Source organism: Delphinus delphis, chromosome 1, assembly GCF_949987515.2.
Source record: "Delphinus delphis chromosome 1, mDelDel1.2, whole genome shotgun sequence".
Taxonomy (NCBI): Eukaryota; Metazoa; Chordata; class Mammalia; order Artiodactyla; family Delphinidae; genus Delphinus; species Delphinus delphis.
Window position 1 is genome coordinate 101678418 of NC_082683.1, and position 23893 is coordinate 101702310.

The 23893-nt window shown below is 41.6% G+C and overlaps 1 protein-coding gene across 2 annotated transcripts in view; it reads left to right on the forward strand.

Moving 5' to 3' along the window:
- The window catches only part of SLC22A15 (solute carrier family 22 member 15), a 79762-nt gene that overhangs the window by 29067 nt on the left and 26802 nt on the right, over positions 1-23893 (forward strand). For both annotated transcript variants that reach the window (XR_009521591.1, XM_060027731.1), the window contains exons 3-6: positions 10597-10729; positions 11367-11531; positions 17540-17669; positions 22873-23088. Coding sequence is in view for 1 of the 2 variants with exons in the window: in XM_060027731.1 (XP_059883714.1) it covers positions 10597-10729; positions 11367-11531; positions 17540-17669; positions 22873-23088 (644 nt within the window). In the remaining variant the exon portion in view is untranslated. The remainder of the gene's footprint in view (positions 1-10596; positions 10730-11366; positions 11532-17539; positions 17670-22872; positions 23089-23893) is intronic.

Genomic DNA, 23893 nt, shown 5'->3' on the forward strand with positions numbered 1-23893 from the left:
ATAAATGAGATCATACAGTATTTGTTTATCTTTCTCTGACTTATTTCGCTTAGCGTAATGCTCTCAAGTCCATTCATATTGTTGCACATATCAGAATTTCCTTCTTTCTCATAGCTGAATAATATTCACATGTATATATCACATTTTCTTTATCTACTTATCTATTGATGAATATGAGGTTGTTTCCATATCTTGGCTATTGTAAATAATGCTGCAATGAATATGGGGGTGCGTATGTCTTTCCTAGTTAGTGTTTTTCTTTTCTTTGGATAAATACTCAGAACTGCTGGATCATATGGTAGTTCTATTTTTTAATTTTTTGAGGAACCACCATACTGTTCTCCACGGTGGTTGAACCAATTTATATTCCCACCGGCAGTGCGCATGGGTTCCCTTTTCTCCACATCCTCACCAACCTTGTTTCTTATCTTTTTGATAATAGCCATTCTAGCAGGTATATCTCATTGTGGCTTTGATATTCATTTCCCTGATGATTAGTGATATTGAGCACCTTTTCATGTACCTATTGGCCATCTGTATATCTTCTTTGGAAAAATGTCTAATCAGATCCTCTGCCCAATTTTTAATCGGATTGCTTGGGGGTTTTGCTATTGGATTATATGAGTTCTTCATATATTTTGGGTATTAACCCTTTACTGGATATATGATTTGCAAATATTTTCTCCTGTTCACTAGGTTGCTTTTTCATTTTATTGATGGTTTCCTTTGCTGTGCAGAAGCTTTTCAGTTTGATATAGTCCCACTTGTTTATTTTTACTTTGGTTGCCTTTACTTTTGGTGTCAAAATCCAAAAACTTAACTCCAAAACTAATGTCCAGGAACTTACTACCACCTATGTTTTCTTCTAGGAGTTTTATGGTTTCAGGTCTTACCCTCAAGTCTTTAATCCACTTGGATTTTTTTTTTTAATCTTTGTGTATGGTGTAAGATAGGGGTCCAGTTTCATTCTTTTGCATCTGGTTTTCTCAATACCATTTATTGAAGAGACCGTCCTTTCCCCATTGTATATTCTTGGTTCCTTTTTTGTAAATTAATTGACCATATATGCATGGGTTTATTTCTGGGCTCTCTATTCTGTTCCATTGATCTACATGTCTGTGACACATCTTGGATATATATTTTTATTACTCAGATGTTAATTTTATTTTTAGGATTATATAAGCATGCAATCCATTTTAAAGCAATAATTAATTTTTTCAAATTATATTTCTGCCATGTCAGAAAAATGATTTGTGACAGTTCCTTAAAGCTTAAGGTTTGATGATTTCAAGGGAGATGCTTAAAACATATTTTGTTACCACCTTATCTCAAGCTTCACTCAGTCTGTGGTTGATCTAGTCCCTACTAGTGGTGTCAGATAATACCTGCTCATGGATGAGTCAGCCTTAGTATATCCGGCTTGAATCTGTTCTGTTCTCTGAGGTCTCCACCTTGTCCAGCTGGCCTGGATCACTGTAATGACCTTGACAGGTCTTCCCACACCCATGCTTACAGTTACTCTTCCATTCTCTGAATTGCACCTAGAGCAACTTTTCTTTTTTTTTTTAAATTTATTTTCTTGAAGTATAGTTGATTTACAGTGTTGTGTTAATTTCTGCTGTACAGCAAAGTGAGTCAATTATATATATATATATGCCTTCTTTTTCATATCCTTTTCCATTATGGTTTATCACAGGATATTGAATATAGTTCCCTCTGCTATACAGTAGGAGCTTGCTGTTTATCCCTTCTGTATATTCTAGTTAGAGCAACTTTTCTTGACATACACCAATACTTTATCCCTTTTTGAGAGATGCCATTTATTCTTAGCCTCTAAGCAGTAAGAATCCTAATATTAAACAAAAACCTCCCAGATGCTTCCTTAATGTCCGGTCAATAGTTACTGTCTCAGCTCTCTGCTTCTGCTTGCCTGCCTTTTTTCCCTCTTTAAGAGCTGGAAGGCCTGGCATGGCACCTGGCTCTGTACTCAAACCCATATTTGCCATATTTATGTTCCTTTCGTCTTTTCTTTTCAAGGCACCTGCTCTTGGTGTCTATCCCCAGTTGTGCCCGATTTTCTCTCAGGTCTGCTTTCTTTAGATGAGTGAATGATTGTACCAGTGCTTTTAATGCTAGGCTCCTTATATCCTTTTTGAAAATACAGTATGATAAATGAACTTAAGAACTCAATATAGTGATTGTGGTAAGCATATGAACAAAAATACAGATGTTGGTTATGGAACACAGATTAACTATAGCTAGGTCAAACTGAGGCACTGAAAATATTTTGTCTTTATATTCTTCCTTTTCTGTTAATGTATGGGAAAAGAAAAGTAGATTTCCTGCTTTTTCTATTTGCAAGTGATTTTTCAATTTGAAGTGAAATAATATAAAAAGGAACATTCTGCAGCTTTAGAATTTGGCTTATCATTAAAAATAATAGGAGAGGGCTTCCCTGGTGGTGCAGTGGTTGAGAGTCCGCCTGCCGATGTAGGGGACGCGGGTTCGTGCCCCGGTCCGGGAAGATCCCACATGCTGTGGAGCGGGTAGGCCCGTGAGCCATGGCCGCTGAGCCTGCGCGTCCGGAGCCTGTGCTCCACAACGGGAGAGGCCACAACAGTGAGAGGCCCACGTACCGCAAAAAAAAAAAAAAAAAAAAAAAAAAAAATTAAAAGAATAGGAGAGTCATCACTTTAATCTCTAGCCAATTAAGGGTTTGAGTGACTTATAAATTTATGATTTTTAAAATGTAAAGCCTCATAAAGAACACATGTTTCGGGGCTTCTCTGGTGGCGCAGTGGTTGAGAGTCCACCTGCTGATGCGAGGGACATGGGTTCATGCCCCGGTCCAGGAGGATCCCACATGCCACATAGCGGCTGGGCCCGTGAGCCATGGCCACTGAGGCTGCGCGTCCGGAGCCTGTGTCCCGCAACGGGAGAGGCCATAGCAGTGAGAGGCCCGCGTACCACAAAAAAAAACAAACAAAAAAACCACATGTTTCAGGAATGTCACAGTCATCATATTTAGGTTTCTTATAGTTTAATTTCTGGTGTCCTGGTGGTATCCTGGTTTGGGTTTTACCTTGTTACTAAATATTGACCAAAGGGACAAGAAAATAACCAAGTAATTGAGTCTAGCCTGGTGGGTGACCTCTTTCTAAAACTGTAAAAATAGGTCATCCCCCAATACGTTTTCTCGAATACTGTAGGGATCACTCTCCTAGTGTATTATTGGTATATTTTGTCTGAGCTTTGACGAAATGAAACTCTTTAGATCATATAGTAGCTATGTGATAAGTATGTAAACTATATTTGGAAAGTTCTTAATATTGAAAACAAGACAAAACATTTAAACCAAAATTGCACAATATTAGGGCACGGGGAATGTGGAAAGTGGATTGTAAACACATTGTCGTAAGTGCTTGACTTGGCATTCCTGAGTCAACCATCCCCAGTTCACCTACATCTGTCAGTGAGATCTCCTGGGTTCCATTTTTCACATTCTCTAATTTGCTTTTTTAAAACCTGGCAGTGCTTTTCAATTTTTCTATCAGTTCCTGCATGTATTCCAGAAGAAGTAGGAAGATGCATTAGCCCAGCCAGCATTGACCTGAAGAAAAACTACTAGAAATTACTTTGACACTTAGAACTGGCAGCCTAAGAATTAGAATTTGAAATTTGCTGGTCAAACATTCCTTGGGCCATGTCTTCCTAAATTTGCCATCCAAGTTGATAGTTATCCAATTGCTAGGAGGATAGTATTACAGCCTTTTTGATGAGTTTGAGAAGTTCTCCAAATGGTTCGCGGGGTAGTTGATGATGGAGCAGCCACGTTGACCTCTCCTTATTGATTAAACACAAAACCAATCAGTGTGAGCCTGAACCTCTTGGCCATGTAAACAGACCAGCAGAATTGAGGTGCAGGATAGTCAAAGCTAAACGTGCAGGCCAGATTTTAAAGGCATGAAAGCACCAAAGCAAACACTAAGAATATGAAAGACATAAAAGCAAGTATTTGGATTCCAGGGTGTTAACAAGGCCTAATTGTACTTGTTTTTTATTGGCCATTGTAAGAGAAGGGATATAGCCCTGGGACGAATGCAGCCCTGTCTTCTCTAGGCCAACCTAATATTTAATTCATTTTTCAACCTGGAAAACAATCCTCATATGCATTCCTTGTAAATTGAAAATTCTGTCACAGAACTATCCATACATCCAAAATAAGTTAATTTTTCACAAAACAGAATTTCTCCTTCAAATTCCAAACCTCTTTTAATCATTTTGTGTGAAACTTTAAAACGTATTTTACCATTTCCTTTACAGATCCTCAAATCAGGGCTTCTTAACATGACTTAAGCTTTTTTCGATGACTCAGGCCATACTTCCTATAGTGTTTGGTAACTGGAGGCCTTGAAGAGGTTGAAGAATGTTTGGAGTAGGGGTACTGGAGGAAGTGGGTGGAAGTCTAGGGAATGGTGAGTGGGCTGTTCAAAATCAAGATTTTAGAGGTGATGCTGTTGTTGAGGGTGACAAGGTCCAGGGCAGGAATTCTTAACCTGATTGCCTATGAGCATCATCTGGAGAACTTAAAAACATATGCAGTGCCTGGGCTCTACTGCAGTGTTGTCAGGGACCCAGCCTTTGACTTCATTATCACTAACAAGTGACCCTCTTCATCATGGCCTCAGGTAGAGCTCCAGCTTTTTTTCTTTTCTTTTCCATACACACATTATCTTTTTATTTTTTAATTTTTAAAAATTATAGTTGATTTACAATGTCGTGTTATTTTCAGGTGTACAGCAGAGTGATTCAGCTTTACATATACATATATATATTCTTTTTCAGATTCTTTTCCCTTAGAGTTATAACAAAATATTGAGTAGAGTTCCCTGTGCTATACAGTAGGTCCTTTAATGTTGAAAATAAGACAAAACATTTAAATCTTATCCTTCTAATTTATCCTCTGCCTTCCCCCTTTGGTAACCAGAAGTTTGTTTTCTATGTCTGTGGGTCTATTTCTGTTTTGTAAGTAAGTTCATTTGTATCTTTTCTTTTTCAGATTATGCATATAAGTGATATCATGTGGTATTTGTCTGTTTGACTTACTTCACTTAGTATTATAATCTCTAGATCCATCCATGTTGCTACAAGTGGCATTATTTCATCTTTTTTATGGTTGAGTAGTATTCCATTGTGTTTATATACCACATCTTCTTTATCCATTCATCTATTGATGGATATTTAGGTTGCTTCCATGTCTTGGCTATTGTAAATAGTGCTGCTGTGAACATAGGGGTGCATGTATCTTTTCAAATTATGGTTTTCTCCGGATATATGCCCAGGAGTGGGATTGCAGGATCATATGGTAACTCTGCTTTTATTTTTTTAGAGCTCCAGCATTCAAATGGGCATTCTAAGCAGTAGGGTAGTAGAAATAAAGAAGGGGAAAAGGGCTGATCAGCCATCTCTTAAGACCTGTTCCTGGAAGTTGCCACATGATGCTTCTGCTTACATTCATTGTGCAGAACTTGGTAACGTGGCCATCCTAATTGTCAGGGATATTGGGAAATTTATGCCCAGCTAAACATTCTCTTCCTATGGAACAAAGGAAGAGTGGCCATTTCCAAACGGGCTAGATTCTCTGCCCCAGAAAGGTAGTAGGTTACACAGTCTAATGATGTGATCTTCACACGAGCTGACAATTTTGAAGTTTGGCTATCTGCTCCCATCTCAGGTTCTCAGGTCCATGGGTGTAAAAGGAAAAACAGCCTCCAGTTGAGAGGGATCTTGTTCAGTGAGTGATTTCCTCTGCGGACAACCAAATTTCAATAAGGGCAAGAATGGAAAGTACAGAGGAGTTAAAGAAATAGGGGGATTTCCTGATGGTGACATTATTTCACTACCTACCATCCTCCTATGTCTTCCTTTTCTCCTTAACCAGCATGTATTTTGTTATTATAATAAACACTCCTTTGCAAATCCCTGCAACTCCCTGGTACCTCTCTCCCTGTGGAATACTCCTGGGAACCCCCCAACTCCCCGCCTTCTCCTCACAAAATGGATAAGTACAAAACTCAGGTGTGCATTCGGTATGGCAGTCCTGTGGCATTTCCTGTGAATGGGCCACGTCCCGTTCTGAGAAGGGCCTGTCTTCTTCCTCCTTAGACTTCTGGCTCCCCCTCCACTTACACTCCCTTCAACAGTCGACCTCTCTTGATATTTCAGTGAAAAAGCAATGATGCAGTCCAGCAAAGGTTCCTTTACTACCTGCTTCTGAACCCACATTCTGCCTTCCTCCCACTTACAGTGGAACTTCCCTGCTTCTACGAAAGGCTACCTGCTCTACTTGGTACACTCAAGCCCCTTCCTTCTTGCTTTTCCAAGTACTTTTCTCCTGCAAGGATAGCTTCTCTGCCTGCAGTTCCTCAAGCTCGTCCAATTCTTCAACCTTCTCCAATCTGGCTGCCATTCGCACTCTACTGAAATTGCTTTTTTTGTGTGTGTGTGTGCGGTACGCGGGCCTCTCACTGTTGCGGACTCTTCCGTTGCGGAGCACAGGCTCCGACGCGCAGCCTCAGCGGCCATGGCTCACAGGCCCAGCCGCTCCGCGGCATGTGGGATCTTCCCGGACTGGGGCACGAACCCGTGTCCCCTGCATCGGCAGGCGGACTCTCAACCACTGCGCCACCAGGGAAGCCCGAAATTGCTATTTTTTAAGTGTCCATTTTGTTTCCAAATATAACTGCACATCTCTGTCCTCAGGTTAACTTGACCTCTAAAGCAACATTCGACATAACTTGACCACCCCTTTCTCCCTGAATCACATCTCCTCTTGTAGTATTTGTGACACCACCCTCCCTCCAGTTTTCTTGCTCTCTCTCTGACTCCTGCTTGTGAGTTTTCTGTGGCAGTTCTCTTCTACTCAGCCTCTGAATGTGGAAGTGTCCTGGGCCTCTGTCCCGAGCCTTCTTCCTTATCTCTAAGTTCATAACCCCTCACATCCTCTCCCTCGAGCTCAAGACCCACATCCAAATGCTAGCTTGGCATTTCCACTTGGGTGTTTTTTAGGCATCTCAACCTCCACATGTCTAAAGAGAACTCTTAAATTTACCACCACATACCTGAAATCCCTTTGCAGCCTCCTCCATCTCAGTAAATGTCATCACCATTCACTGAATGGCTAAAGTTAAAAACTTAGGTTAAATCCTGACTCTCCCTTTCTCTCTTCCCCGCTGCACATCTCATTCATCAGCAAGTCCTGCTAGTTCTACCTTCAAGATCCATCCCACGTTCATGTAATTCATGTAATCCCATCATTGCTTTCATCCTAGTCCAAGCCCCCGTTATCTCCTGAACTATTGCAGTAGCCTCCCTTCTCCCACTTTTCCCTGTTGTAATGCATTCTCTAAGTGTGGCCCAGGCTGATCTTCAGAGACACAAATACAGTAATTCAATGTTTTCCCTTTGCACTGGAATAAAATCCTAGCTCCTTACCGTGGCTCAGGGCCCTGCATGACGTGATGCCTGCCCACCTCTCTGACCTCATTTAATGCCACCCCCATGAGAGGCGCCCTGATGTGTCTTCGCCTTAGGGCCGTTGCAGTTATCCTCATGTTCCCCAAACAGCTTTTCAGGGTTGGTCACTTTCTCATCATTCAGGTCACAAGTGTCACCTCCCCAGAGAAGGCTTCCCTGAGTACCTTATTTAAAGAGGTTTCCTCCCAGTCTCTCCCTCTGTGTTTGCTTGTTTAATGTCTAGCTTACGCTACTGGAACTTATACTCCATGAGGGCAGGAACCAAATCTAGATCGTTCGCATCTGTATTCCCAGTGTTTAGAATAGTTACTAACCTCTAGTAGAAACTAATCAACTATTTATTGAATACCGGAATGAAAAAAGCCTGGAATGTAGTTCAGTTTTTTTAGTCATATTGCTTCCATCACTCTTTTCTTTAAATTACGACTGCCACCAAGAGCGGTAACTGCCTGATTACTATTTCTAAGGGCAGTGTCACACTAGACTACTATTTCTAATCCGTGAAGAGCTAGGAAAACCAATTAGTTAATCTTGTTAAAAACCGCATGTGAAGGACAGAAGAACTTAGAAGTAAAGCACAGCATTAGTGAGGGGCATTATTCTTATTTCCAGTGCCTAAATTTTTGTGTGGTGTTGTTGCATAAAGATGTACAGAAGCTGTCTTGTCAGGATCTTTATCGATCTTGTCTTACAGGAAATACAAGAGAAGGAGAGAAGTTAGATGTGCTTTGGGCCATAATGACTGGTTGTCAAAGTGTGAGACAGGAGTGGTCTGAAAGACAGAGAAGGGACAACTAAGGGGTGTCTCCATGTGAGTTTTCGAGAAGGGGTTTTCTTAAACCTGTCTTTGCTGAGCCTATGAAGGGGGCTGTGGAGGGGAGAGATGAGCATTCTCTTGGTTCTCTGAGGTCACCTCTGAGACACAGGTTGCTTTATAATCAAAGATCACAGTAGCACATCACTAGGCAGGGCTTTAGATAATGACATTTTAAGCAGAGGATGACTACTTCCTCTTTGAGTTTATAAGTTTTCCTAAAATAGAAGGTAATAGTGCTCAAGGGATTATTTTTTATTGTGGTAAAATATACATAAAATGTATCATTTTAAAGTGTACAGTACAGGGGCATGAAGTACATTTGCATCTTTGTGCAACCATCACCCCTGTCCATCTCTACAACTTTGTCGCTATCCCAAACTGAAACTCTATCTTCATTAACCAGTAACTCCTCACTCTAACAGCCCCTGGTAACCACTATGCTACTTTCTGTGTCTGTGGATGTGACTACTCCAGGTAAAGGAAAAACACTCCTCTGGTTTCTCCTCTACCGGCAACTACTTCCCTTCAGACACTTCTGCTGCCAAATGTGGGTGGGTGGGAGTGTGTGTGTGTGTGGAGGGGGAGGTTCCCACCTCAAGCCGTTCTGCCACACCGGCTGGGTGTCCCTGCAGTTCAGTTCAGTTCTGACACCATCTACCTGGAGTTAGCGTCAGATCCCACAGGTTAGGGTTCAGTCCCACAGGACTGCCCCTGCCACCCCCTTCAGACACCAGTCACAAGTTCAGGCTGCTTCCTGTGCTTCTGATCAACTGACTATAAATCAGAGGGTCCTAGGACCTCCTCCTTCAGTTAGATTAATTTGCTAGGGCAGCTCACAGAACTCAAGAAAACATTTTACTTACTAGATCACTGGTTTATTATAAAAAGATATAACTCAGGATGACCAGGTGGAAGAGATGCACAGGGCAAGGTATGGAAGGATGGAAGGGACACAGAACTTCCATGCCCTCTCTGAGCTGACCACCCTCCCAGCACCTGCACATGTTCACTAACCCAGAAGCTCTCCAAACCCCTTCCCTTTGAATTTTTATGGCGGCCTCATTACGAAGGCATGATTTATTAACCCACTGGCCGTAGGCAGTTGATTCAACCTCTAGTCTCTCTCCTCTACCCAGAGGCCTAGAGGGTAGGACTGAAATCCCAGCCCTCTATTCACATGGTTGGTTCCCCTGACAACCAGCCCCCATCTAAGGGCTTTCCAAAAGTCACCTCATTAACATAAGCAAGGGGCTTGTTACAAATAACAAAAGACACCCATTTTACCTTTATTGCTCTGAAGCTTTTCCAGGACCTGGGAAAAAATCTAAATATTATTAAAAAAAGATATCCCTGTGGTTCTTACATAGGAAATTACGAGGATTTCAGGAGCTGTGTTCCAGGAACAATGGATAAAACCCAAATATATGTTGCTTACTGTAAATTACAATATCACACTCATAATTGGAATCATAAATTATTTTCCCTTTTTGTCTGCTATTTCACTTAGTGTAAGGTCAAGGTTCATTCATGTTGTAGCTTTCCAGAATTTCATTCCTTTTTAAGGCTGTATAATATTCCATTTGATGTATATACCACATTTTGTTTATCCATTCATCAATGAATGGACATTTGGGTTCCTTACACCTTTTGGGTATTGTGACTAATGCTGCTATGAACCTTAGTGTACAAAATCTGTGAATCCCTGCTTTCAGTTCTTTTGTGTATATACTCTGAAGTGGAATCACTGGATCATAAGGTAATTGTATGTTCAATTTTTCAAGGAAAGCACTCAAGAGGTTTTAAACCCATTAATTTATTGGAGAAAAGGACCGTTCATTTTTTGCCTCATATATGTCGTGTAAAACGTTAGGTGTCAGAGAAATGGAAATTAATGGGATACGGCTCCTCCTGTCTAGAAACACAGGAACTTAGGTTCAAAGACGTGACCAACAGATGAGTAAGTAATTAGCTGTTACATACTGTGCTCAGTGCTGGCACAAGATGTGTATAGACTATTGTGGGAGCACTTTATAATAATGATTTCTGGGGTTCCTGAAGACAGAATCTCCTTGGGTGTTGTCCTGGATGGATGTTCTGCTGAATTCCGGTTAATAGTGGTAATACAGTGGCGAAGTTCCAATATTCAAGTTTTTGTTGTACATTTGTTTTTTTTAATAGCTAACTCCATCCATCCATCTTTTCTGTGACCTAAGTGTCTGCCTTTTGTTTTTTTCTTTCTCTAGTGGTTTTTAATTGCCAACAGATCTTACAAAGTGAGTGCAGCAAGCTCTTTTTTCTTCAGTGGTGTGTTTGTGGGAGTTATCTCATTTGGTCAGCTCTCAGATCGGTTCGGAAGGAAAAAAGTCTATCTCACAGGTAATCTCTTAGTGTTCATGGACTGAATAAGAGGAGTTATTTCCCTAAGGTTCCCAGGGAAATAATAAGGGGACCATTTCCTTAAGGTTCTCAGGGAATTGCCATGTGGACCCAGAACTGATTTTTATTTCACTGGCAAGAGGCTGAGTTGATTCTGGCCAAGCATTTTAAAGTGACCAGCATACCCGAGGAAGGCCAGATATTTGCACTGTGAGCTTTTCGTGGTGGTGAATTCTGCAATCCCTGGATTCTAATTCATGCCATGTTTCTAAGGAGAACAAAGATTGAGGCAGTCTACTGGATCCATTTCCTTGTATCTTGTGTGCTGATTCATTTCAGATGAGCTCTGTAGGTCTCAGCATAGTCCTCTTGACACGCTGAGTACGAGCTAAGATTTATCAGTTTCCAGCATTATTGTTAATAATTGAAAACTGCGCATGACAGAAATCAACTTGTAACAAAGAAAACCTCAGTTTTTCTTGATAGTCTTTAAGAGAAACTGTTTTAAAAAAATAACATAGCTCAGAAAATTTAAATTCACAAAGATTTTTCTTTACAAACTAATGAATATAATACATTACGTTCATCAAATGCTGTTTTGCCTATGCATTATTGAATAGTGTTCTTCTCTTTCTAGGTTGTGCTCTTGACATCTTATTTGCTATCGCAAATGGGTTTTCCCCCTCATATGAGTTCTTTGCAGTAACTCGCTTCCTGGTGGGCGTGATGAATGGCGGGATGTCGCTGGTGGCCTTTGTCCTGCTGAACGAATGTGTGGGCACCGCCTACTGGGCACTCGCAGGTACTGCTTCAATCCATGCAGACATGGAGATGGGGAGCTGCTCCAGACAACTTGATAGGAACCAGTTCAACCATCGAGTCTAAAAATGCACTCGGACTTGAGGTGCTCTATCCAGCTGTTAGATTTTTTCCTGAGTTTGTTCTATATGACCTTGAACGAGTCATTAGTCATTTTATGTGTATTCCTCTCTAGATAGTCTCCCATGGGGCCTGCCTCACAGATGGTGACCTTGCCCCTATCCTCACAGATTGCCTAAGGGCATTCGTTAACTGCTTTTTACCGGTAAAGTGAAAAATAGTGCAGAGGAAATACTAGAAACTCCTTTCTCAGTGCCTTCGTATTGTATTGTATTAAATCCTTGTCGCATAGGCCTTTCTGATTTTTACTGGTCTCTTCAAGTTAGTAGTACTCTTGTATTTCTTTAATGATGTTTAAGTTCCAAAATAGAGGCCATATTCTGTATTATTTTTAACTATCCCATCATCTTCTTAAGAACTACACTATAGTAAAATAAATGATTTTAAAAGCTCCTTGACTTAAAATAATGTCTTAGGAGAACAACTGCACTAAGACTCGACTTTGTGGACTGTAGGTTTGCAGTGAGAACTTTGTTTCGCTTTCCGTTCATTTGACAATTACTGAGTGCTATTGATGTTCTTGTACTAATACGGGAACAAGTTGACTGTGGGACTGTAGGAACTTGCCTGCATGACGATGTGGATGAGAGCGTGCCAGCTACCATTTGCTGAGCATCTGTTATGTGCCAGGTACCATGCTAGGCATCTGACTCATCTGTCATATTCCCAGGGCCTACAAGCTAAGAATTTCTACCTTCATTTTACAGGTGAGGACACTTCGCCTCTGAAAGGAGGGGTGATATGCCCATTTTCACACAGCTCGTGACTGACAGGGCTAGGATGACGCCAGGCTCATGTTGTCCCACTGTTCCCTGAGTACTCCCCTCTTAGATCTTCAGTGGGTCACCTCATACGAATACTGGTCTGCTTAGCCTATTTTTTTCTCGCTTGGTGGTGTTTTCAAAGTTGGTGAGGGCTAATGTATTGAGCTGGAAGACAAAGCTAAATAAAATAAATTTTGCTCTGTTTGTATGTCGACCAAACTGCTGTCCAAGCTGAAGGACACAGAGGGTTGGACAAATTAGAATTAAGGTGGGGAGCAAGAGACACCTGCTCCGTCCTAGCAGGACAGGCTTCCTGCCTGTCTCTTACACGTGGTGCTTTTTTATGACTCACTTTATCTATAGCAGCTTTCAAAGCCTTTAGAGATGGGCTTCTTTTTTCCCTAGCCCAGCTCCTAAGTCAGGATCAGTGAGAAAATGTCCTCTGAGTCTTCAGTTTGCATTGAGACTTTTAAGGTCACTTTTTCAAGTAGTGGGTTCAGACTTGCTGGGACTTCCCAAGAAATGAGTAATGATGGTGATCACGACCACTCACATTGTCCGGGGAGGACACAAAAGCACCCTCTCCTGGGGTTTTGGTTTTCCTGAGTCTAAAATCTGGCTCAGGAACTTCCCTGGTGGTGCAGTAGTTAAGAATCTGCCTGCCAATGCAGGGGACATGGGTTCAATCCCTGGTCCGGGAAGATCCCACATGCCACAGAGCAACTAAGCCTGTGCACCACAACTACTGAGCCTGGGCTCTAGGACCTGTGAGCCACAACTACTGAAGCCCGTGTACCTAGAGCTCCTGCTTTGCAACAAGAGAAACCACCGCAATGAGACGCCCGCGCAACCCAACAAAGAGCAGCCCCGCTCGCTGCAAGTAGAGAAAGCCCGCAGGCAGCAGCAAAGGCGCAGTGCAGCCAAAAATAAATAAATAAATTTATTTAAAAAAATAATTAAAAAAATAGAAAACTGAAATCTTGCTCGTGTAGAGCATCATGAGTACATATTTTTCATGTACCCAGCACATTTCTCTATTAAAATGTTCACATTTGACTCTAGTTGTTCCATGAAGAAGGTGCTCTCTTACAAAACACATATACTGCCCCCACCCTACCCAATTCTCTAGGACTATTCCTGTCCTGTTGCATATTTTGGGCAAAAAGAAAGACCTCCTGGTCTCTTGCTTCCTTGCCATTCGGCCTAAAGCCAGTGAAAAGATGGCTCTTAAAGTGCATTTACTTTCCATTCTTGTCCTTGAAGCTGAGTTAAGATGGGGCTATTAAAATTTCTATAGCGAAGGGAAAAGGGAGAAAGGAAAAAAAACCTGCAACAGTGGTATCAGATGGTTGCCAAGTTCAATGTGAAATTCAGAAGGAGCTTGAGAGAGTTCCCTGAAGGCCAGTGCACTTGACCTGCACCAGGACAGAAGATTCTGATGCCCCTGGAACTCTTGTGAGGAGCTTCCTTCGTCCCTCTCCCATGAGCCGAGTCTTCCCCAGAATTTTGTCCTTGGCCTTTCTTTCTAAGCTGTTTTCTCTCCAGCACAATTTTATACACTCCAGTGGCTTCAGATACGCTCATGAACTGCAAGAAACTGAGAAAAAAACCTAAAAGGTTAGCAATAGGGGATTAGTTGGAAGTAGCCTAATTGTTTAGCAGTTAAAAAAGATTTTGAAAAATTGTGCTTGATTACCAAGTATTTGCAGTATGTATAAAATACTATGTAAAGTACATATAAAAAGTATAAATACAAACTGAAAACATCCATTTTTGACCAATTTGCAGTGTATTGCTTAACAAGAATGAGGATAATTGATTGAAAATTATTGAGTAGAAAAAATAAAATACTAAAACTATGAAAAATGTCATATTAATATATTTATTATTTATTTTTCTTATATAAATATCTTATAACAAAAGGAATTGATGTTCATTGTAAAAAAATCAAGAGCATATACAAGTGAAATATAAATAATACATATAGTCCTACCCACGTGAACATCACCACTATAAACATATTGCTGTGTGTCCTAGAGCTTCTTCTTTGCATATCTGTTCTACAACATTCATTTATTAAATAGACCCTGCCATGTACCAGACACTGCCTTTATAGACACTTGTGATAAAAGGGTGAACATGGCAGGCCAGGGTGGGGGAAGGTCCTTGTTCTTATGGAGCTTATGTTTTAATCAGGAGAGACATAACCAATATGAGGTAATTTCAGAAAATTTTAAGTGCAGTGAAGAAAATTAAACAGGGTAATAGACTAGGCAGTAAGTGCAGTGGACAGATGGTTAGAGAAAACCGAGATGTAGATGTTTGATCAAAGATGTGAATGATGAGGGAGACCTAGGCATGTGAGATTCTGAGAGAACATTCCAGTCAGATGGAATGGCAAGGACCAAGGCCCTGAGGTAGGAATGAGCTTCTCTGAGGACCTGAAAAGATGCAGTGTGGAGAGGCATGGGGAGGTTGGGATGAGATCAGATTGGAGGGGCAGAATGATATAGGGCCCATGATAGGCCAAATGAGAAATTTTGGGTTTTTTTTTTCACTCACAGTGCAGTGAGTAGCCAGTGAATGAATTAAAGAGAGAAACAATGGGATCTTGTATACAGAAAGATTACTCTGGTAGGCATGTGAAGAATGGATTATAGAGGAGCAAGAGTAGAAATTGAGGGGTCATTCAGGAGGCTGGTGTGGTTGGCCCCATGCAACCCAGAGGCAGCTTAGACCAGGTGGGAGTAGTGGAGGAGGAAAGAGGGTGCATTTGAGCTGGATTTGGTGGGAACGTGACCTGTTAAAGAACCAGCATAAAAGGCAAGACCAAGAGGAATCAAGGGGACTTCATGGCTTGTGCTTGAAAACTGGAGGGATCACTGGAGACATTTACAAAAACGAAGTCATCACTATACACTATTTTCTAACCTGCTGAAATTTGGCTTTTACTAGTGCGAACTGAGTGGGAATAGCAGACATGAAATTAATTTAAAATAAACAGAAAAGAAATCTGAAAAATAGACATAAATACCCAAACGCCCATAAACAGTTACACAACCACCTATGGTTCTCCAGAATTACAATGTGCAAAAGTGGTGATTTGAAGTGTTCTTTTTTTTCTAATTAAATTTTTTAACCAAATGACCTAGAGCCTTACCAAACCTGTATCCTCACCTTATCCCTGTTGTCATTTCGGGGCATACATGTGCAGCTTCTTGCTGGATATTAGATATGAATGTCTCTTGGCACCTCAAATTAAACATGTTGCTTTCTTTTACCTAAAATCTCCATCCTCTTCTGGGACCTCTCTCTATAGTAATGTAATCTTTTTATTTAAAGCCATTAAACTAGAACCTTTGAATCATTTCCTCCCATCCATTATATCCAGTTGATCCCAGGTCTTTCTGAGACAGAGTTTCAACTGTGATGAGCTTAGGTATAAAGGGAAATCATTTGGTTAACACAACCAAACCACAGAAGAGCCAGGCCCTTGTGATACCTGGAACCCGGAAGTCAGATGCATCTCATTTCTGTTTCCCATCATCTCTGAGAAGCTTCCTCTGCTCAGTCAGGGATGGGGCCCAGCAGCTCTCAGGTTTCACCACCACGTCCAGTATTTAAAATCCTTGGTAGGAGCTCTGATGGTCCCAGCAAGAGGCCCATGACTGGCAGCCCTGACTTGAACCACAGGGGCAAAGTATGGGGAGGTCATCTCTCTGAAAAAGAGAAAGCGTTCTTGGAATTAGAAAGGAGTGCTAGGTAGACAGTATTTTAAAATTATCGATAGAGGAGGCTAGGTAGAGGAGGCTTCCAGATGGCTTTTGGGGGGAGGTTAGTAGATATAAGGGGCTATACCCATTTTAACAGTAGGACGATAATAACGTCCTCACATTTGTACCACATGCATTGTTTCATTTGAAACCAATAACTACCCTTTGGAGTAGATATTATTATTTCTCTTGATAAGGAAACTGAGGCTCAGAGACATTTAGTGAGTTGCCTAAAGTCACACAGCAGCATGTGGCAGAACTGGGGTCTGAACTTGGTCCCTCTGAAGTGGTCCCATCCTGTGGTCTCTGGACTTTTTGCCTACATTGTTGTCAGTGGGCACTGAGTACTCAGGACTGTTCTGAGCGATGACAGAAAGCCTTGTTCTTGGAAACCAGGTGCTATTCGGTGCACTGTAATGAACCTGTAATAGCTATTGATTATCTTAAGTTTCCAGGGAAATCACAGGGAATGGAAGTCCGCATTCCCTTACTTAGTGGACCACATGCTCTGACTGGTTTTCTGAGCACACTGAACTCGCTGTCACAGCAGCTTTCCCTTCTGCGTCCCCCTTTTCCTCACCAGGGCAGACAGCATACAAGGCATTGTTTTTGTTATAGGTTAATAATCTACGGACAAGAATAAGAGAAACATTTGTCTTACAGGATTGTTGGGTATAGAATTTGCCAGTATATTGGGCAAGGCAGTGGGTTTGTACCCATTCAGCATTTATTTCAAAAACCATAGGATCCTTAACAACCCCATAGATGATGTTTTTTCTGTCAGTGTGCTGACAAACATTCATGCTTCATAGAACTTATATTCTACTTGGGATAGACAGACAAGAAACAAATATAACTGATGGTGATATATATGATGGTGATAAATTAAGTGGAGAAGGACAATAGGGAGAACTGGGGAGAGTAGGTTGTGATTTAAGATAGGGATTTCAGGGACAGCCCCTGTGATAAAGATGCAGTCCCAGCATTTTCATAGTCTCATGCCCTAAAAACCTTCCCACCACGTAGCAAACAATATTTCCAAGCCTCAGCCACAAGTTCAGGTGGATGTCAGTACAACATCAATGCAGAAAGCACTTGGGCAGGCCCTTAAAATTCATCTTGACCACGTGTGGTTTGTATTTTTCATCTGTCCTTCCTTCTTTTCCACTAATTTCCTGGCCTCTCTTCTAGTTTTATCATCTGATCCTGCATATTTGCGTAGGTTTTTCTTTCTGGTGACATCTCACAAGGAAGGGATTGACTCCGTGACCTGGGTTGGAAATGGGGCTGCAGATGGTCCTTTCCCCAGTAACAGGTCTCTTTTCCTGAATTAGGGTCGATCGGTGGCCTCTTCTTCGCAGTCGGCATCGCCCAGTATGCCCTGTTGGGATACTTCATCCGCTCCTGGAGAACCCTAGCCATTCTGGTTAACCTGCAGGGAACAGTGGTCTTTCTCTTATCTTTGTAAGTAGTTTTTCCTCTTAGACTTTTAATTTAATAAGCAGAAGGAATGTCTTAAGAGGATGTGGGTCAATGAGCGGCGTTATTCCCTTTCAGGAGTTTGCCTGAACTGACTTTGGTGAAGAACTAAATTCCGCAAGCGCTCCAATGCTTGGCAGCTCCTGGGAAGAGAGATGCTTAATTAATTCAGAATGCAGGTATCCCTTGTTTAAAGTAACCTCTCAGTAGAGTGCATTTTAACCTTCATATTGCCAATGGAGGGTACCAATTTCTTTTTTAACCTAATGCTTCAAGCTGAAAGATCTTCAGGCTTGGTCAGATCACGTGCTAGGGGTGCGACTGAGTTATGATATTATAGAACAATCTGTGCATATTGAATATATAGTGACACCTCTTCATCCCACGGATGAGTATAATTTCAGGGCCTCTTCATGTGGACATGGGAAGATACTCAGATATGGGAGAAATCCTTAGAGTGCATGGACTCAAAGCAGTAAAAGGTTGATGCCCTGGTCAGGGCAGGGTTCTACAAAAAACTCATCCAGAGTATCACACCATGGTCCTCTAAAGGCTGTAAGATGAGCCACCAACTTAGGCCTATTTCACCAGAAGTTTTATTGTGCTTCTGAAAGGTTTTCTCCCCTCAGGTATCAGACCTCTAATTTTAATCATTAAAATCTTGAGATAAATACAGTTTTCAGCCAATGGTACCACCTTTCTTCTGTGAAGTGAGAGATACCCGTAGAATTTTCACTCAGATAGCGATTTGATATAGTAATCCTTTATTCAAGTTCTACTAACTGAGATTTGGTGGGAATTGGCCTGAAATCTGTTTTCATTCTCTCTTTGAAAGTAAGAGGATTGTTAAGTACAAAAATGAATATAGTAGAAATAGTTAATGTATATTTAGAAAGGCAAAATTTATGAAATGAATTTAGTTATGTGAAATAGAGTGACATAATTTTATTAGAAAGGAAAATTAACCATATTTTATTAGCTTGTGTATTGTAAATTTTTGGAATAAATGGGTTCCTAGTATAGTTCCTTGAATTAATAAGCATTCATATAAATATCAGTAGATCAACGAATTTTCTTTTTTTTTTAACATCTTTATTGGAGTATAATTGCTTTACAATGGTGTGTTAGTTTCTGCTTTATAACAAAGTGAATCAGTCATACATATACATATGTTCCCATATCTCTTCCCTCTTGCGTCTCCCTCCCTCCCACCCTCCCTATCCCACCCCTCGAGGTGGTCACAGAGCACTGAGCTGATCTCCCTGTGCTATGCGGCTGCTTCCCACTAGCTATCTATTTTACATATGGTAGTGTATATATGTCCATGCCACTCTCTCACTTTGTCACAGCTTACCCTTCCCCCTCCCCATATCCTCAAGGCCATTCTCTAGGTCTGTGTCTTTATTCCCGTCTTACCCCTAGGTTCTTCATGACCTTTTTTTTTTTTCTTAAATTCCATATATATGTGTTAGCATACGGTATTTGTCTTTCTCTTTCTGACTTACTTCACTCTGTATGACAGACTCTAGGTCCATCCACCTCATTACAAATAGCTCAATTTCATTTCTTTTTATGGCTGAGTAATAGTCCATTGTATGTATGTGCCACATCTTCTTTATCCATTCATCCGATGATGGACACTTAGGTTGTTTCCATCTCCGGGCTATTGTAAATAGAGCTGCAATAAACATTTTGGTACATGACTCTTTCTGAATTATAGTTTTCTCAGGGTATATGCCCAGTAGTGGGATTACTGGGTCATATGGTAGTTCTATTTGTAGTTTTTTAAGGAACCTCCATACTGTTCTCTATAGTGGCTATACCAATTCACATTCCCACCAGCAGTGCAAGAGTGTTCCCACAGGGCTTCCCTGGTGGCGCAGTGGTTGAGAGTCTGCCTGCCGATGCAGGGGATGCGGGTTCGTGCCCCGGTCCAGGAAGATCCCACATGCCGCGGAGCGGCTGGGTCCGTGAGCCATGGCCGCTGAGCCTGCGCGTCTGGGGCCTGTGCTCCACAATGGGAGAGGCCACAACAGTGAGAGGCCCGCATACCGCAAAAAAAAAAAAAAAAAAAGAGTGTTCCCACGAATTTTCTTTTTAAATATTTAGTAAGTCGCATACTGCTTAATCAGGCTGGCTTTCATCTCTCCTTCAGTAGCAGAGTGACTTCACTGGATGATCCGAGCCATTCCACTTTTCATTTTCAGAATGTGTCGTCTGTCTGTTACTGCTTGGTGCTAGGTGGGGACATTGACTCGCTGGGAAATTAATTCAGGTCATGAAAAACAGAAAGCAGAGAAAAGAGCATGTGAAATCACAATGTATGTGTGTTCCATTAGGCCTAGAAAGTAAGGCTTGCTGCGGCCGGCCTCCAGTTTCCCTCCCACCCCACCTCACACACGCTGCTCCAGGTGCACTAAGCTGCTCTCTGTTCCAGTTTACAGCTTAGGCTTGTCGGCCTCCGTGTGTCCTACTCAGTGCTTTTGCCGGCTGCTTCAACGCCCTCCTCCCCATCTCTCTTCTTTATTAGTTAATAGCGTTCCCAGTTTGCTCAAATGCCACCCCCTCCGCACTTTTCCAGGTCAGACCTCCAGTCATTCGCTTTCTTTTCTTAATTCTGCAGCACTAAACTGGCACCCTTCAAGTGGCCCCTTATCTCTGCCTCACCCAGAGCCTGTCCTCTTTATAAAGCAGGAGCTCTCTGATAGCACAGGCTCTTTGCTCAGCTGCATTTCCCCCAGCTCCAGAGCTCTGGGCCTTCCTCCACACAGGAGACGCCTCGTATCCATTGGGCAGATGTTGGCACGAAAAGCCTTTGGAATTAGCCTGCGTTAGCCATCAGCAACATCAGAAAAAGTCATGTTATTTTAGAGACGTACCTTGTTTGTTTTACTAGAGACATTATGACTTAGCTTAAAAATTCCTTATTTTCTCAGTACTTGAATTTGGATAGTTTTACTTTAGAAACCAGTGCCCCCTTAATTTACAAAGGTTTTCCACCTTTAAAGAAATTCACAGGACATTTTCAAGCAGAGACCTCATTGTTAAATTAGCACTGTAGCTTCTGAAGGTGAGTACAGCACCATGTAGCCGACAGCATGTTCAAGGGCCTGCTTCTTCTTTTAAAAACATGTCTTACTGTTTTGCACGTGCAGTCAGCGTGTGTTAGAACTCATATTCCCAAATCTGTCCAACTAGGTGAGGCTTCGTTACTGAGAAGCTTGTAGGCTTCTCAAAATGTGGAGAAATATCAGGTCCTAAATTTACCTAATCCAGATAAACCCTTTCCCAAGTAGAAATCGTTTTATTAACTCAGAGTCAGATTTCCAAAACCTGAATATCTCTCAAATATCATCGTTAAACATGATTTATATAGTTTTAAAAGTAATTTTTATTGCTATAAACAATTCTGAAAACACAGAGAAGCTTAATAGGAAGGGGAAAAATGACTTAAATTATTCAGAGATAATAATGACTTCCTATATTTTGACTCTTTCCTTGTTGGTCCTTTTTCACTCCTCTTAGGGCTCCTCAGCTTTCACTTTTACTATCATAGACTTTCTAGCATTTCACTTATATTTCTATCCCAAGTATACTCTCTCTATTCACCCCACTAGTCTTATATTCTTTTTTTTTGTATTTAGACTTGATCAGGTAGTCTTACATAGGTACCTCACATATGGGCTGGTGGACAGGGCCAGTGGATCCAGTGATGATCGGCAGACATCCAACAAAACAATATTTTACTTGATTATTCACTTGTGTATTAGTAACAATCATCAGATAGCAATGAAAAAGTAAATAAAAGAATTTTTCAGGATGTTGTAGAGGCCTTTGTTCCTGCTTTTGTTGACAACCAAATGTTGTACATGAATAATCTCTCCCCAGTAGCAGGACTCCTGGGAAAATGCCTGCTTTTTTGTTTCCGTGTCTTTCCTCTCAGCACCTATTACATTGCTCCATACAAAATGAAAGTGTTCAGTAAATGGTTATTGATGAACTGGCTGTCCGTGAAGTTCCAAATCCTGTTGTGTTTGTTGCCAACACTATCCTTACTGAAAGGCATGGGGAGTTCTGAAAGGCACCTTAAATAGACTTTTTTAGTATTATTCATGCAAGTTTCATTTTAGGAAAATAATATCAGATTAGATCAAAAGGTACTTGATGTTGTGTTTTGTAAACAAGGCTTCCATGTTCCTGCCACCCTTTGGTTTTTGAAAAGTCCTCTAAAAGTATGCAGAACTGTGAAGAGGAGAAAAGATACGTAATATCTAAGTCTTGAAACTGTTGAAAGGTATCAGTGGCAATAGAAATGTTCAGTACTTTGTAGCTATAGTAAGAAGTAACTGTTGTTTTGGAACTGGAGTAGTTAACCAGAAAATAAACTTTTATTCTTTTTTTTTTTGCGGTATGCGGGCCTCTCACTGCTGTGGCCTCTCCCATTGCGGAATACAGGCTCCGGACGCGCAGGCTCAGTGGCCATGGCTCACGGGCCCAGCCACTCCGTGGCACGTGGGATTTTCCCGGACCAGGGCACGAACCCGTGTCCCCTGCATCGGCAGGCGGACTCTCAATCACTGCGCCACCAGGGAAGCCCCTGATTGGAGTATTTTAAAGCTTTAAAGCTCAAAAGTAGTTAAGATGTGATAAACCCTTTTTCATTTTTATGTGTAGCCTTAAAATAATCTCTACCTTTTTAATAACATATCACTGTGTTGAAAACACTTAAAAATTCTTTTCTGATGGATAAGAGAGATTTTAATCTTCTTTGTGAGGCTTTTTCAGAACTTTAAAAACCCACTCCACAGTATTATTCTGACAACACTTGGCTGTGATTTAGAGCCATATCTCTGACACATGCTTTCTGAAGAATTACTCAGTACTGTAAACTTAACTTGCCATTCATCTATTAACATTTACCTAAAAGTAAATGCATGCTGTTTACTTTTTTACTGCAATTTTGGGAGTGTGTTTTTGGTTTCCATTCGTAAAGGAGGCCATCATTTAATGATGGCAGCTGTTGACAGCAGCCCTCTCTCTCTTCCACGTGTCATTGGGAGAGTCAAGCTTTAGACCTAACGTGGAATCTGGTTGTGGTTTGGGGACCACGTACGGCGTGGGTGATTTGTCTCCTTCTGGTGCACCTGTACCTATACGAATATACAGCCTTTGATGACATCTCTTTCAGATTCATTCCTGAATCACCTCGTTGGTTATACTCCCAGGGTCGACTGCGTGAGGCTGAAGCCGCGCTGCACCTCATCGCCAAGAGGAACCGCCAGCTCAAGTGTACCTTCTCACTAACACACCCGGACAACAGGAGCTGCAGGGAGACGGGAAGTGTCCTGGACCTGTTCCGCTACCGGGTCCTCTTGGGGCATACTCTGACCCTGATGTTCATCTGGTAATTCTCTCTAAGGGCTCTTCTGTTGACCTGCAGCTCAGGTTATTGATAGTCAGTTATTTCTTCAGGGTTACAGAAAATTTCACTCTTTTGTTCAGCCTGAAGTTGTTTTCAGAGAAATAAGCCTCCCCCCATCCCCCAGCTTAGGTGTTGTGCTCACCTGTGCTTTCTCAGCATCCTCCCCTTCAAGGAGGAAATGATGGTGCCTGGCAGCAGGTTTACTGAACTTGTAGAAGTAGGTGTCAGAGCACATCTTTGCTTATGAGGTATTTAATGTAAATTTTTAGGTCCCCCTTCCTCACTCCAAAAAAAAGAAAGCAAGGAAGCACACCAGAGACAGAAGACTTTCTAAGGGGGACTTGGAGGCACCTCCCCTTGGTTTTGGCCTCAGGCACTTAGATAGCACGTTCTAATGGCAACCCCACTCACTCAGTCAACAGGTGGGCTGAACGTTTGCCTCGAGGGACTGAGATCCTTGGAGTGTGAGGTGACAGCCTCAAAGCCACATGTGCAAGTCAGTGAATGAACGGATTGGTCCTCTCTGAACCTGAGTTTCTAGTTTGGCTAATTCTGACCTGCCCTCAAAATGTTCTCTGCATTAATGTAAATCGCACTGAATGGTTCAAGATTGTGCCGTTTAAAGAATTAAATTGTGGAAAGGGGAGCAATGGATGGTTCATACATAGAATTTGTGGAGTACCATAGGTTTTAATATTATTCATTCTGTTAAAGTGCCGTAAATGTAACTTGGTCCAGGATTGGACACGAACATCATATTTACTGGCCTAGAGGACTGTTGTGCTAT